The sequence below is a fragment of the Vombatus ursinus genome, unplaced genomic scaffold, assembly GCF_900497805.2.
Source record: "Vombatus ursinus unplaced genomic scaffold, bare-nosed wombat genome assembly UNPS02014832.1, whole genome shotgun sequence".
NCBI lineage: Eukaryota > Metazoa > Chordata > Mammalia > Diprotodontia > Vombatidae > Vombatus > Vombatus ursinus.
This window is the reverse complement of record NW_020954610.1, coordinates 8,692,508-8,708,150: the sequence shown is the minus strand read 5'-3', so window position 1 is coordinate 8,708,150 and position 15,643 is coordinate 8,692,508. Positions and strand designations below refer to the sequence as shown.

The 15,643-nt window shown below is 39.0% G+C and overlaps 1 protein-coding gene across 1 annotated transcript in view; it reads left to right on the top strand.

Annotated features, from left to right (window-relative positions):
- Positions 1-15,643, top strand: part of LOC114026087 (phosphoserine aminotransferase) — a 38,743-nt gene that overhangs the window by 21,665 nt on the left and 1,435 nt on the right. The window contains exons 7-8 of the mRNA XM_027839710.1: positions 1,483-1,611; positions 14,797-14,934. Coding sequence (XP_027695511.1) covers positions 1,483-1,611; positions 14,797-14,934 — 267 coding nt within the window. The remainder of the gene's footprint in view (positions 1-1,482; positions 1,612-14,796; positions 14,935-15,643) is intronic.

The following is a 15,643-nucleotide window of genomic DNA, read 5'->3' as shown; positions in this document are numbered from 1 at the left end:
ACTTTCCCTAATAGAATGGAAGCCCATTGTGGTCAAGGACAGTTTCACTTTTGTCTTCATACTCTGCACGCCTAGCACTTAGTGAGTACTTAATAAATGCTTGTTGATTGATTGGCAGACCAGTTAGGAGACATAGGAACTTCTTCTAAAGCTTTCAGAAGGAAGTATCCAAAAGACACCACTAGGAGAAATAAAGTATGGCGGTGGAAAAGTGTGTTGTTTGTAGCCAGGCTTCATTTTCTAAAAACATCATTGTTGATGAATGATAATAATAACATTTCACATTTATATGACTTCTGACAAATAGAACTGATCCTTTCTGAGTGGTTGACAATGGTGTTTTGGAGGATTGGGGGAAAATTTCCTTTGTATCTGAAGAAATAAGTGGGGATAAAAGTCTAAGTTGTTTAGGTACGCAAGTGACTTCATCACAGCAATGAGTTTATGGTAATAACATCTTTAAGTGCTTTGCATGTTAGAATGTTCTTTCACATATATTATTAATAGCAACCTTATGAGGTAGAGCTATTATAATCTCCATTTTTAGATGAGGAAATTGAGGCTCAGAGTAGTGGTAGAGATGAGAATTCAAACCCAGGCCTTTCAACTCTGAATTTAGCACTCTTGTCATTACACCCTGACTACATGGAACATATCCTGCATAGCCATCAGGAATCCTTTTAGGATTTAGAATGAGTTGGCTTTCCTACATAGGAGTCAAATACCATTGTCCCAGGTCTACTAAGGAGAACGTGCCTATGAATAGCTAGATTTCATTGCACTCTCACTCTGTCCTTCTCCCTAAAGCAACTGGGTTTTCTCTGTCTTTAAGGACAAACTGCAAAGTGGAAGTCTGCCACCTCTCTCTTTCTTTAAAAAAAAAAAAGGCTTTGCAAGATTAGAGTAGGTCCTTCAACTAGCACTTGGGTAAATGTTTGAAATACTGTTGCTTTTATTTATTATTCTATACACCTCCCTTCTCTACTAGGTTCCAGAAGGCCCAGAAATGACTTATAAAGTCAAGAGACCTGGGTGTGAATCCTGGCTCCTAGATGGGTAACCATTGGCAAGCCTCAGTTTTTGTATCTGTAAACTCAAGACAATGGTATTTGTGCTGTCTACTATGAGGTTGTGGCAAAGAAAGGGCTAAAGCTTTGAACCCTATAAGGCTCAAATGATGATGATGATGATGATGATGATGATGATGATGATGATGATGATGATGATGATGATGGTGATGATTATTAGTGGTGGTGGTGGTAGTGGTAGTAGTAGTAGTAATGTTGGTGGTAATGGTAGCAGTAGTTGTAGTTGTTGTAGCAGTAGTAGTAGTAGTAGTAGTAGTAATTTTCAGGACTTTGAAGCAGTGGAAAGTAAATATATATCTTTAAGCCTTATTAGGGATTCCTACTATGCCACCTGCATGTGTCCTTTTTTGCTTGCCAGAGCTAAACTAAATAGCTTCTTTTGTCTTTATTTCAGCATCTACATCATGGGCTTGGTCCTGGAATGGATTAAGAACAATGGTGGTGCCAAGGCTATGGAGAAACTTAGCCTAATCAAATCACAAATGATTTATGATATCATTGATGAATCGCAAGGATTCTATGTGTAAGTTGATATGATCTTGTTTTGTGTTTTTGTGTTTTTGTGTCCCTTGTTCATTTGAAAGTATATGTGTGTAATACCACATCATTCATTTGACGTTAATGTCATCACTGGCATTAATATCATTAATGACAAGCATTTTTTAATTGAGTGCCCACAATCCTCTGGGGAGAAAAGGATTAATCAGTTTCCTCCTAGATTTTCTGAGATGTTAGAAAATCACCCTTGTCAAGTTGTTTAGCTCTATCACCACTTGAAGTTCTGTAATTTCTACCAGAGGTGAGCATTAGAATTTGTGCTATTTTTCTGTGTTCATAGGATTTTTTTCCCTTAAAATGAAAAGAATTCATTAAATTCTCCTACTTATCATAATTCCTATGTTTGGCAGAAAATACTTCTGCAAATAAGTGATTTTGTGGTAAATCAGCATTCATAGTAGGAAAAGAAAAGGGGAGAAGGAACCCATATATAAAACTTATCTATTCAAATGAGATTTATTGAATGATTTTTTTTTTTCAGCCAACAGGGCCCTGCACCAGGATGGCTGGAGACAATTGTTGTTGTTAAGTTATGTCCGACTCTTAGTGACCTGGTATGGGGTTTTCTTGGCAAAGATACTGAAGTGATTTGTTATTTCCTTCTCCAGTGGATTAAAGCAAATAGAGGTTAAGTGATTGCCCTGGGTCACAGAGCTAGCGAATGTCTGAGGCCAGATCTGAACTCAGGTCTTCCTGACTCCGGGTCCAGTGCTGTATTCACTGAGCTACCTAGCTGCCCTCTCACTGCCATCTATGTAGGAGATAGGGGTACTATCAATCTCCACATTTGTATCAAACCAACCTATGGGAAGGAAGGTGGAAGGGGAGAGAGGAAGGCAGAAGTTCCAAAAATGGCATCTTAGCTTTCCTCTTTTGTATAGGAAAGCTCCCATCTCTAGTATATATTACTGGTGTAGTGTGTTACCAATTTTCCTCAACTTCCTAGGGATTCTAAGGAAGTGAGTGATGGGGAAGTAAGGTGTTCATATGTTACATCCAAGACAAAATCCATGTTTTGTGAACATTGTAATTGGTTAATAGTTTGAGGGAGGAAGAAAGAGAAATGGGAGAGACTCTGATTCAGTCCAGCCCAGGACTGACTTTGGACTTGTTCAAATAGAGATTAGGACATTTATCTCTTATGGCCTTGACTGGATTCTGTGAAATGTTCCCAGCCCCCAGAGGCTTGTTTTTATGTGTTGGTGGCCATGATCTTATAAGATGCTGTGGCAAAACCAAGGAGAGGAGAGGGGGCACATCCCAGGTTTAGGGTACAGGCAGCTAATACTAAGGCTCAGAAGAAAATGTTCTGCTCGAGGACAAACTAGGCCAATTTTGGCTGCACATAGATTACCTGGAGGGGATTAATGAGGAACGAACCTGAAAAGGTAAGGATAAGCTGAAGCCAGGTCACAAAGGGCTTTAAATTTGAAACAAGAGCAGTTTCTTATTATACTATAATGGGAATGAAGCTAATGTGCCCACATTTCCTTCATCCATAGCATCGGACAGGAAACATCACCTATTTAAGACTAAAATGTCACTAAATTTTTTTGAAAGGAAGATTATTTAAGTTAAATTGATAATGGTGTTTGAACATCTACTTGTCATTTTAACACATTTTCTTGTGTTCCATTGCCAGCAAGCAAAAGTAATCAGAGAACAGATTCTTGTTAACATAACCAGCAAATGCATTTTTTTCTGGTATCACAAACTACTATAGCTGTATTGGATTAAAGGGCATTTTTAATAGAGCTTTCTCTTCCCCTCATCACTAATGCCACACTGCTTTCAAGGGCTTGAAGTAATACTGAATGAATAAACAAATGAAGAAGTATTTATTGAGGGCTTACTATGTGTCAAGAACTGTGTTCTAAGCACTTGGGATACAAATGGAAAAAGTGAGATCAATTATACTCCCAAGGGGCTCATTCTTTAATTAGGAGATAATGCATAAAAAAGTGGCAGGGGGTCAATATCTGGGCCAATATCATGGCAATGCCCAGGGGTCTTTAGGGTACATCAACCAGTAAGATGGCAGTGCCCTGTGGGTAGAAGGGCATACCAACAGGGCAGATGGTAAGGTCCAAAAGACCTTAGGATGAGGTGGCAAGGTAGTTTGCAAGGCCTGGTGGTTTTCCATCTTACCAGAAGGCTTATTCCTAGCTTGACGTTGGAAGCCTTGTCAATTTTCCTTCTCAGTTGCCCTAGATGGTGCCTTGGTAGCCTGAGGGATAAAAAGATTGGGACTGGGAAAAATAGACATCAATTTTGTTTTTATTATGCAGTTGTCACTGTTGTTGTATAGAGTATCTTCTTAGCCATTATTTTTCTCAAATGGATCTGTGATCTCATTAATATGAGTTAGATCATAACCCATCCATTCTTGGCCCTCCCATGCTACTCTTTTCCAAGCCCTCTCTTTAGTTCACTATAGGATGTGTACTCAAGAATCTGGGCATCTACTTAATTATCTTTGGATGACAGTGATGATGTTGATTTATTTATGGTGCTTGAAGCCATAAAGTTAGTTTACCAACTTTCTGTTTAATATACCATTATGATTTATTCATGCATGGACTCTCCAGTTTGTAATAACAATATCATAAAATTCTATGACACTTTAAGATTTACAAAGCACTTTTAGCATAACAATGCCATAAGACAGTTGATTCAAACATAATTATTCCTCCTTTGAATTTGAGGAAGCTGAAGGCCAGAGAGGTTAAGGAGCATATCCAGGCTTCCATGACTAGTAAGAATCAGAACCAGAAATTCTGAGGCCAATACCAGTGCTCTTTCCATTATGTTAGGATTTTATAGATTATCTACAGCAGATTTTTAATCTGAGTTTGGCATCTCCTACTACTGGAATGTTTCTGGGCTGTTGGCATCTCATGTGTAAACAGAGAAATGAAGGTGAATTTAGCAATTAATCAAATTAAATCAAATCAAATTAAAAACAGTGATGCATTCTGAAACCATTTTCTTTTGTGGGAAGGGAAGATGGGCAGGAATAATGTGTGCCAAAGCTGCTCTTCTTGCCCTAAGTTCATATAATCAATTATGTTGTAAGAGGAAAAGCACCTTAATCTTAAAGAAAACCATCACAGAACTACTTGTGGGTTTCCATTTGCAAAGGGGATAGTAATGGGAGTGGAAAGCCTGTCAACAACATTTACCTGAAGAGATAACAAAACTTTGGCCATCTGCCTGGCCTCTTTGTAATGGCCAAGTAGACAAGACATCTTGCATAAAGTAGGACTAAGAAGAGGGAAGAAACAGGAAAAGTTGGTTTGGAGAGAAGGGCATGGGAAAAAGTTAAGATAGAGGAAAAAGGGTAAGATGAAAAGGTGTAACAAACACAAAGGAAGTCAAGCTTGTGATACAGCTGAGAATACAGGATGCCTCTCACCACCAAGGATGTGTCCTTGGAGAAAACAAAAAAACAAAAACAAACTTAATTTTTCCCTCTAAGACAGAGGTTCTGAAACTAGAGTCATAGATACCAATTTTATTTTTATTATGCAGTCATCATTGTTGTTGTATAGAGTATCCTCTTTGCCATGATTGTATTCAGATGGATCTGTGATCTCATTAACCCATCCATCCTTGGTCCTCCTATGCTACTCTTTTCCAGCCTCTCTCTTTAGTTCACTATAGTGACTCTATGCAAATGGACTAGGGAATGATTCTGGGAAAAGGCAGACATCTTGGGAAAAGGTAGAAAAAAATGAGATTTAAAAAGAATAGCTAAAGCTAAAAGGGAGGGGAACATCTGAGCATCCTTTTTTCCATTATACACTTTAACAGTTAGACTGCAGCTAGGACATTCTTTCTCTCTCTCTCATTTGTGAGGCAATTGGGGTGAAGTGACTTGCCCAGGGTCACACAGCCAGTGAGTATCGTGTCTGAGGCCGGATTTGAACTCAAGTCCTCCTGACTCCAGGGCCGGTACTCCATCCACTGCACCACCTCGCTGCCCCGACATTCTTTCTCTGGTAGACATTTGTCAATTCAAGTTCAGGACATGAGACAGTCTCCTGAGATCTTTGTTCCCTTAGGACATCCCCTCCCCTTGAGGTTTCTGTACCTATAAATAGTGTTATCCTAGGGTTCATTTCATCTCATATAGAATAAACTATAAGCACCTCTTTTCAATTTCTAAGCATTCCTGCCCCAAGAATTTTTATTTATAACATTAATAATAAATAACAGTTGACATTTGTATATTACTTTAAAGTTAGTAAAGCGTTTTACGTCCTTTATCTCATTGTGGCATCATAGCAACTCTGTGATATTAGTGCTGAGGGCGTCATTATTGCCATTTTACAAATGAAGAAACAGATTCAGAAGTTAAGTGACTTGCCCAGGGTTACACAATCAATAAGTACAAGGTAGGATTTCAGACCTGGATCTTTCTGAATGCAAATTCACCACTCAATCTCCTATGCCAATATATACTCAATATATTCTTGCAAAATTTTTCTTCTGATAAAAACAGATTGCAGTTGTTGATGTCACCTTAAAATGACCAGTGCTTAACTTCCTGGCAACTCCTCAGTGTTTTCCTTGCATCTACTGAGAGCTGTTCTGAAATTTTCTCTTTTACTCCTGTCTAGAAGACAATACAGGTGATCTAGCCCCTAAGAGAGGGATGGACAAAATGTGCTTTAACCCAGAGGTTGAAAATCAGACTTTTGGATAAGATAAGTTATTGTAGGCGCAATCAACACCCCTTCTTGCTGTTGATTTTTTTTGTTTAGGAAAGAGAGTCTATGCTCCATCCTGATTTTTTTTTCCAGCCAACAGGGCCCTGCACCAGGATATTCTGAGTACCAGATCTTCCATTTTGTCTTCACAATAATTCCTCTGCACCTGTGCCAGTCTCTTGGCCAGGATTATGGGACCAGAACCCAGAACATAGCAGGAGCAGTGTGAAGGGTCTATTTCCCAAACCTAAATTACAGTTGTACTAATGTTATATTTTGAAGCCTTCTCTCTGGAATCGGTTTTTAAAAATTATTGATATCTCTTGTTTTTGCATCACCTATAATTCCCGAGAGATTTCTCCTCCTTTGCTATCCAAGAGAAAATCTCTTAAAACAAAAAATTAAGCCAGAAGATACTTGGCAAAATAAAAAACAGTGCAAAAGTCTGACACACATATAAATGTCAGACTTTTTCCACTATATATGTTCTATATGTATACACATGAGACATACAATATTTAGTGAAATATATAGTATACATATAGTTAGGTTATATAGAGAATGTATGTATATATACATATATATATACACAAATATAATTTATACACATACACACATGTATATGTAGTATCCTACACCCATAGTCTCCCTCCTCTGCAAAAAAAGGGGGACAAGGGGCCATCTTATGTTCAGAAGTCATTTGAAGGAACTGCAGATGTTTATCCCCCAGAAGAGGAGACTTGGTAAGGGTTGTGTCACCGCTGTCTTCAAATGTTTAAAGGGTTGTCATATGAAGAAGGAATTAGCCTTATTCTTCATATATCTGAAGGGTAGAAGTGGAACTAGAAAGGAAGAATGATGTCAACTCAGTAGAAGAAAGAGCTTAACTGTCAGAGTAGTCCAAAATGGACTTGACTGTCTTGGTAGGTAGTGAATTCCCTATTACTGATAGCGTTCAAGTTGGGGTTAGAGGACCATTTCTTTTTTTTTTTTATTTTTATTTTTTGATGATGACCATTTCTTGGTGATATTTTCAAGAGGATTCATGTTTCTGGCGGGGGCTTGAACTAAATGACTCCTCAGATCATTTCTAATTTTCACATTATTTGACCTCAGGATTCATTCTGTTGCCTCTTTTTGCTTCTTGAGGCGTTCTTCACTTAGAATGGATGTACTCACCATGTACCCCTTGACAGTTTTTCCATATATTTTCTTATATAATTCTGGGGGGGGGGCTTCATTGAGGAAAAGGATTTCCAGTTAGGCCATTATTTGTTGATTTCCCAGTGAACTTGGCCGTCGTTAGCAGGAGGGAATGATGTGCACTCAAGTGCGTGATTCCCATGAGTTCCTCTCACTGTCTCGTTCAAATAGTCCAAAATGGTCCCAAGCCATTAGAGCAATGCTGAGTGCCAAATTTCCTATTTTCTGATTCTCACCTTCTTGAAGCACCACGAATCCTGTAATTCTACTGCCTTTTCAGCTATAAGTTCCCCTGGGATGCTGCCTTCTCTTTGCACCTACCTCCTACTGATCTTACATAGATATTTCAGGGAGTTTAAGCACGTTATTCAGAGATGAATGGAACTCCTTGGCATTAGCTCTTGGGAGTTTTATGAGATGCAAACATACCAGTACAAGCTAGTTAGGAAAGTACATTGAGAGCTTGAGCAGGAAAAGTTACTGAAGTGAGTAAAAAAGAACTTATGGAAGCCAAGAGAAGAAGCCCTACCTAAAGTACAAAGATCTGTCCACCTTTGTGCTACTGCCATATTAAGGGCTTTTTTTTCTTCTGTTTTTGATGGTCACACACCTAAAGGACAGTGTCTGAGTCAAACTATTCCCTTTAGTGGGGTCATAGGATCACAGATTTTAAGCTGGAAGTGACCGCAGAGGTCATCACATCCAGTCCTCTCATTTTCCAGATGAGGAAACTGAGGTTTGGAGCTCTTCAGAGAATGCGCAAGGTCATACAGCTAGTAAACACACATAAGTCCCAAGTCTTCTGTTTTGGTCTTTACAGAGGAAGAAACAGTATCAAGTAGGGTCTATGTTTAGAATTTTTATGATGGCTGTCAAACTTTCCCACTCCAATCTAAAAATATATCTAATTTTGCCCCTTGAATCCATCATATCTTTGTCAAGAAGTAGGTAGCATCTTTCCTCATAAATCCTCTGGAGTCCTGATTGGTCTTACATTGATCAGGGTTCTTAAATCTTCCAAAGTTAATTCCAGTGTTGTTCCAAGGTTCTCCTGGTTCTGCTCGCCATACTCTGCATCAGCTCATACAGATCTTCCTAGGCTTATATCATTTTTCATGGTGCAATAGTATTCTGTTATATACATGTACTGTAATTTGTTTAGCCACTCTAAATTGATGGACATCCTGTTAGCTCTCCAGGTCTTTGCTACTACAAAGAGAGCTGTTATAAATGTTTTTGTACATATGGGTCCTTTTGTCTTTCTGGTCTTTTTGGAGTACAGGCTCAGTATTGCTAGTTGACTTTTATGGCATAGTTCCAGGATGATTGGACTAATTCATAGCTTCACCAACAGTGCACCAGTTTCCATGACTGCCCAATTTTAAAGCTCAAAGGCTATAGGAAAATAACAACAATTCAGGAAATACTGTCTTACTAAATCCAAAGAAACCCTGAGTGGTTAGTTTCTACTATTGTATGATTTTTCTAGTTTCCCTAATTTGGGAATTAATCTTAGAATCCCTAATTTCTTAATCTCAGAATATGGGAGATTGGGTCTGTGTGATGCGGGTCTGTGTGTAGATTGGGTCTAGGTTTATTGGGGGTCCTGCCCAGAGAGCAGGCTGGTTTCCAGTTCTCTAAAGCAGAGCATACTATTTTCTTCCTGTCTCTAGGGCATATCTATAGTGGCTAATGGTTAAGACATTAGTCCAGAAATATTTTTACACGTACGTCAGCATGGAAGACAGTACACAACATGGGGGTGGCTGGAAGAGCCATCTTTTTCAGAACTTCAAGAGATCACTGATTTAATTTCCTATGAATATAGACACCTCTTAGTCCATGATTCCATGAGTTACTATAGCACCTACCTCCCAGGGTTGTCATTGGGATAAAATAAGATATAAATATAAATATGTATAAAGCACTTTATACACCTTGAAGTGCCATATAAATGCTAACTATTATTATTATCATTATTAGCAGCAACTAGGTGGCATAGTGAACAGAGCTGGACTTGGAGTCGGGAAAGCCTGAGTTCAAATCTTGCCTCAGATGCTTACTAGCCTAAGGTCACACTAGCAAGTCACTTAACCTCAATATGCCTCTGTTTGCTCATTTGTAAAATAGGGTTAATAGCATCTACCTCCCAGGGGCGTGAGGATCAAATGAGATAATATTTGTAAAATGCTTTGCAAACCTTAAAGTGCTATATAAATACTAGCTACTTATCTTCATCATCATAATTGTTACCAGGAAAATTCACTCTCTAGAAGCCAGCCTCTGTGAATTTAGCCAGGTTGGTGGGGACAACAGTTCTTTTCCTGGCCCATGTCCTAAGCCTTTCCAGCTATATAGGACCTGCCATAACCCCTAATATTGATGCATCCTTTAGAAGCACTGGGTTGACTTCATGCAATGATTCTGGTTCATTGTGATACTTGGGTGGAGTTACAGTCCCATTGTTAGACTAGAATGTACGGTAGCAAGTGGTAACCTTGTTTTTTCACACTGGGGCCCTTTGTAACCCACCTCAGATCCCATCTTCTTTCAGTGTATGTGGCCAACAAATTTTTTTTTTTTGGCTAGGCAATGAGGTTAAGTGACTTGCCCAGGGTCACACAGCTAGTAAGTATTATGTGTCTGAGGTCGAATTTGAACTCAGGTCCTCCTGACTGTAGGGTTGTTGCTCTATCCTCTGTATCACCTAGCTGTCCCACCAATTAAATTAAAAAAAAAGTTTTATTGGTGCTTTCTGTTTTTTGCTTTGTTGTGCCCCCGTAATTTCCCTAAATACCTCGTCTCTGACTGAGCCCACCCTTGTAAAAAAGCAAAACTGTTGGGGGTTAAAAAAAACGCAATCCATTATGAGAGCATATGCAGCATTGCCCATTCCCAGTTCCTCATCTGTAAAATGAGCTAGAGAAGGAAATGGCAAACCACTCTAATATCTTTGCCAAGAAAACTCCAAATGGGATCACAAAGAGTCAGTCGTAAGTGAAAACAACTAAACAAACAAAAAATGCATTTATATAGCATTTGCAGGTTTACAAAGTGATTTCCATGGGCTGTCTCATTTGATCCTCACAACAACTCTGAGAGGTGGGTACTGATTTATTTTCTCCATTCTGCAGATGAGGAAACTGAGGCTGAGAGGAGTTAGGTGACTTGCCCAGGGTCACACATTTAGTAAGTTTGTGAGGCCACATTTAAACTCTTGTTCCTAGTCCAGCACTCCATGCACTGTACCTCCTAGCCATCGTAAAGTAAGTTATAGAGGACCTGAACCTTAGTGAATTCATTTCTGAAGACTAAAACTTCAAGGCTGAATTTATTGTTTTTAGTCTTTGGCATTTCCCTCCTCTCTGAGATGACAGCTAAGTGGGCTTTTAAAATTCCTTCCAGCATTATATGAACTTCAGGTTTTCATTTTCATAGAAACCTGGTAGACCCTTGTTACTAGAACAGGGCTTAAGGATCATCTAATCCACCTCCTACATTTTGCAGATGGGGAAACTGAGGCCTCGACAAGTGAAGTGACTTTTCCAAAGTCACAAAGTTGGCCAGCAGCAGGATTACTTGAAAGATGTCTAATAGACTCTTATGTTCCTTTATAATAGCTAAGATTTAAATAATGTTTTAAGATTTGCAAAGCCCTTTTACATATGTTATCTGGTTCAGTCCTCGTAACCACTCTATAAAGTACATGCTATTATTCCCATTTTTACAGAAGGGGAAACTGAGGCAGAGAGCAGTTAAGTATCTTCCCCAGGTCATACTGCTAGTATGTGTCTGAGGTAGGATTTGAACCCAGGTCTTCCTGACTCCAAGGTCAGTGATTTTTATCTATTGTGCCATAAGTACTGCGTAGAAAGAGTGATTTTTTTTGGGGAGGTGGGGAGAAGCCTTAAACACCAATTTTCCACATGGTAGCTGTTCTTTTTTCCAAATAAGATGTGCATTTAATTGCTAAACATCAAGACCGGAACCACCAGCACATTGCATTTTCCCAGCAGTAGAATGTCTAAACAGCGTAGCTGTGGTGTTTTTAATTTAAATGTCAGCTATGAAATAACCAAGCATCTCATGGAAAAGAAGGGACAGCAATTCAGATCCAAAGCCCATTACAAGGTATTTGGTTATTCCCTTTTATTATCTAGTCTGCCTTAAAGGGGTATGCTTGACTCCTATTAACTTTCATAGGAATTATGTATGTGCCTCTAGGGGAGAGTATAACTTTTAATGGGAACTTCCCTTCCACTGCTTTTATTTGCAGTTTAATTTTAATGAATCCCACCTAGTAGAGACTTCAAATAAAATGGAATGTTCTTCTGCTTAAAAATAAATAAGTAAATGAATGACTGCATGATACATCTAGGTTTTGTCCTCCTAGAAAAGAGCTTTTTAGTTGTTCTTTCTTTTATCTCTATAGTATCCTTGGAAAATATTCTCAGTTGCTCATTATTTTCAAAATCAGAACCCAAGAGCCAACTGCGATTTTTTTCCCTTAGGCAAGAATTGCTGGTTGTCAGTAAGGTTCCTCCATATCCATTGAGCACCCTCCAGCCAAGCATGGTAGTTTTTAGATGGGAGAATACCGTTCAGATTCTGTTACTACTTGCCCCTCGCTAATAATGCTCGAGTATCTGCATTCGCAAAATTTTATGGCGATACATCAGATTTCTCTAAGAGAGATTTCCTGTCTTGCCTGCCAAGTCCTTAATCCCTTGCACACCTGGTCATGAATTCAGATAAAGCAGAGAAGTTTCATACTTTAGCAGGAAGGGCCCAAGAACACTGCCCTTCTCTTGCCTCATGGTATCTCTCTTCTTTTCCATGATCTTTTAAATCTTCCCAGTGATGGCTCAGTGATCACACCGGCCAGTTCTTATAGGGCCAGAAGATGTAGTTTTATCTAGGTCAGGGGACCGGGATTCATGGAAAGCTTTCTTATTTCTAACTACAGCTATCAGTTCCATATTAGTCAATTTTGCTCTGTTACTTCTAATGTAAAGGTCATTCTCCTCCACAGAGAAAATAGAAACAAAATTAAACACCTCTGCTGTCTTCCTGTTGTCAGTTATCATTGTTCCATCCATCCCAAGCAGAGTTCCTATCCCTTTCTCGAACCTCCTTTTTCTTCCCAATCTAGCTTAAAAGCAAAAACCAAAACAATGAATATTTTTGTTGTCTTTCGCTTTCTAAAATAAGCTTTGGCTTATTTTGTCTTTCTGCATTGCTGACAGTATTTTTATGTGGTCCATGCCACAGTCATATTAATTCTCTCTTACCTGGCCTTGCTCCCATCATCTCTACATTTCTCTTAATATTCTAAATTGGTTAGGGAGTTCCCTGTGCATCCACATCTGTGTTGTGTAGGGGAATGGTCACCAGGGAAGGGAATCATGGTCAGTGGAGTCATAAGAATGGTGAGTAGATCCAAAGGGTAGTCAGTCAAAGCAAGGATAGTATTGATTTAATTACTGTGCACAGAGCAAGAAGTAGAAAAGGAGTTTAGGAGTGAGACCCTATCTCCTGCAGGGCACATGGCAAGATGACCCAAGTGGACAGCTGGGTGGGTAGATGGGATGTAAGGCGTGACCTAGTTTGCAGCTGGCTAGACAGAATGGGCCCCATTCTGCTTCACCATGGGACCTTTCTTAGATGAAACGCTGAAATACAGAAATTACAGAATATTCTTAAAGAAATGGAGCTTTATTACTTTTAAGTACCTACAGTAACTGCTGACAAAGTGACCCCTGCTGGGCCTGCTATACAAAAGTGCCCCCTACTGGGCCTGCTATAATGAATAGATGAAATTTGTGATAATTAGCATTATTTGCATTTAAACAGTTTTGTACGCTGAAGCCTTGAAAAACAGTTTGTTCTCTCCAGTAGATTAATCATGCTTCCTATAATCTCATTTACATTATTCATTTACTTCCCACACCCTTTCTTCACAGATTGTGCAAAGAGAAACCTCAGTTCAGCCCAGATCTAATTATTGGAGATTTTAAGTTAGTAGAGTCCAAAATAATGATGTTTTGCTGTATTACATAAATACCTTAAGAAAGTCTGATTTGCTGATATAATACTCTTTCTGCTTGCACAATCCCCAACCTTTTTCTAATTTAGATGTTCTTTGAGAGATTTTGGAGCTGAAAATGCCCCATCCTTCAGCCAGCCTTCCGAACCTAGCTAGACTGGTCCCTGAGAGAGGTATTAGCCATGGGCCCATGCTTAGGGCCTCTCCAGCTTTGTATAGCACCTGCCAAAGCTTGTGCTTCCTTGGGATAGACTTCAGGGACCCAGAATTATCCCCATCCTGGGTGTGGTTGATAAGATATTGGGTTAGGACTGTAGTGCAAGACTTCATATTACTTAATCAAGCTGCAAACATTTATTAAGCATCTACTGTATGCCAAACACTGTGCCTGGTACTAAAAATACAAAGATAAAAATGAAACAATCCCTTGTCTGGAGAGCTTACAGTCTATTGGAGGAGACAACATATACATAAATTAATTATTTACAAAATAAATAACATGGTAATTTTTTTTCTTGGGGGAGAGAGGGAAATGGAAGCATACCAAATAATAAATCTATGGATAAGTAGAAGAAAGAAAGGAAGGAAGGAGGGAGAGAAAGAGGAAGAGAGAGAGGCAGAAAAAGGAAGAAGAAAGAGAAAGAAAGAGTAGATGAGACAAAGAGGAAGAAAGATGGAGAGGAAATAGAGGAAGAAAGGGATGAAGAGAGAAAGAAAGATCCTAATTCTTACACAATGCTTTGTTACCCCTAATTAGAATGCAGTGTCCCCTTCTTCAGCCTGCTAAACTCATTTCAGTTCCATAAGGTTTATTAAGTCATGCCATCACCTCCTCAGTAAAAGGCCTGCCCTAACTACCCCCACCCAGCTCGCTGTGATTTCTCCCTTTTCTGAACTCTTCCCCTACTCTCCTTTCTTCTCCTCTTTGAGAGCAAGGACTGTTTTCTTCTATGTTTGGTGTTTAGCCCAGGGTCTGGCACAAAGTAGGTGCTTAGTAAATGCTAGTTGGCTGATAGATTGGCTATTTCCTCATATTACCTTTTCTTGTGTTCCTGCCATCTCTCCCCAACTAGATTGTTAAATGTCTCAAGAACAATGCCTTAGACACAGGAGGATTTTAAGGTAAAATTTGTTGGTAACAATCTACGCATTCCAGAACAGATACTTTAACCAATGCAGTGTTTTTCAGATGCCCAGTGGAGAAACAGAGCAGAAGTAAAATGAACATCCCTTTCCGTATTGGTAATGCTAAGGGAGATGAGCATTTAGAGAAGAAATTTCTGGAGAAAGCTCTTGACCTTAACATGATCTCTTTAAAAGGGCATAGGTAAGTATAACAACTCAAAAGTTTGAGGCAGATTTGGCTTAGCCTTTGCAGGAAAAAGTACAAGTTAACTGAGTTGGATGGCTGGGGACCTGTCCTTTAGTGTTGTTTTTTTTTTTTTTTAAGAGTACCAACTATATAACTTGGTGAGAAAGAACCATCATCACAGAAATGATCATCCTCATTTTTATTTTCTTGTGCAATATGAAATTGACATTGTGTCTTTTCTTTTGAAATGCATGTAAAATGTATATTGTAACCTGGAATTATTTGTTAAAAAAGCAAACAACTTTAGCTGGTGATGCTCTATTGTGCTGTACTCTCCTTACCCCTCCCCCCATCCCAACTTCTCCATAAATATTAATGGCATTAGACAGTCTAAATTCAGAATTATTATGAAACCAAATGGCTGTCTGAGCATGCGCAGAGCTAACTGTTGTTATAAGCTGAGGGTAAAAAGACTTTAGGAAGACTTGGTAGTATTAGAGCAGGGAGCAGATTTTTATTATTCCAGAGGTCAAAATCTATGACCAGTGAATGGAAGCAATAGGGAGATATGTTTCCTTAATTAGAACTGTCTCATGATGGAACTGGCCATCTCATTACTTAGCAGGTGTTCATCACTGGAAGCGAAGGCTAGATGGCCATGAAGAATGTTGCATTTCCTATATTGGGTAAAAAGATTGGCCTTGATAACCTTGAAAGATCTCTT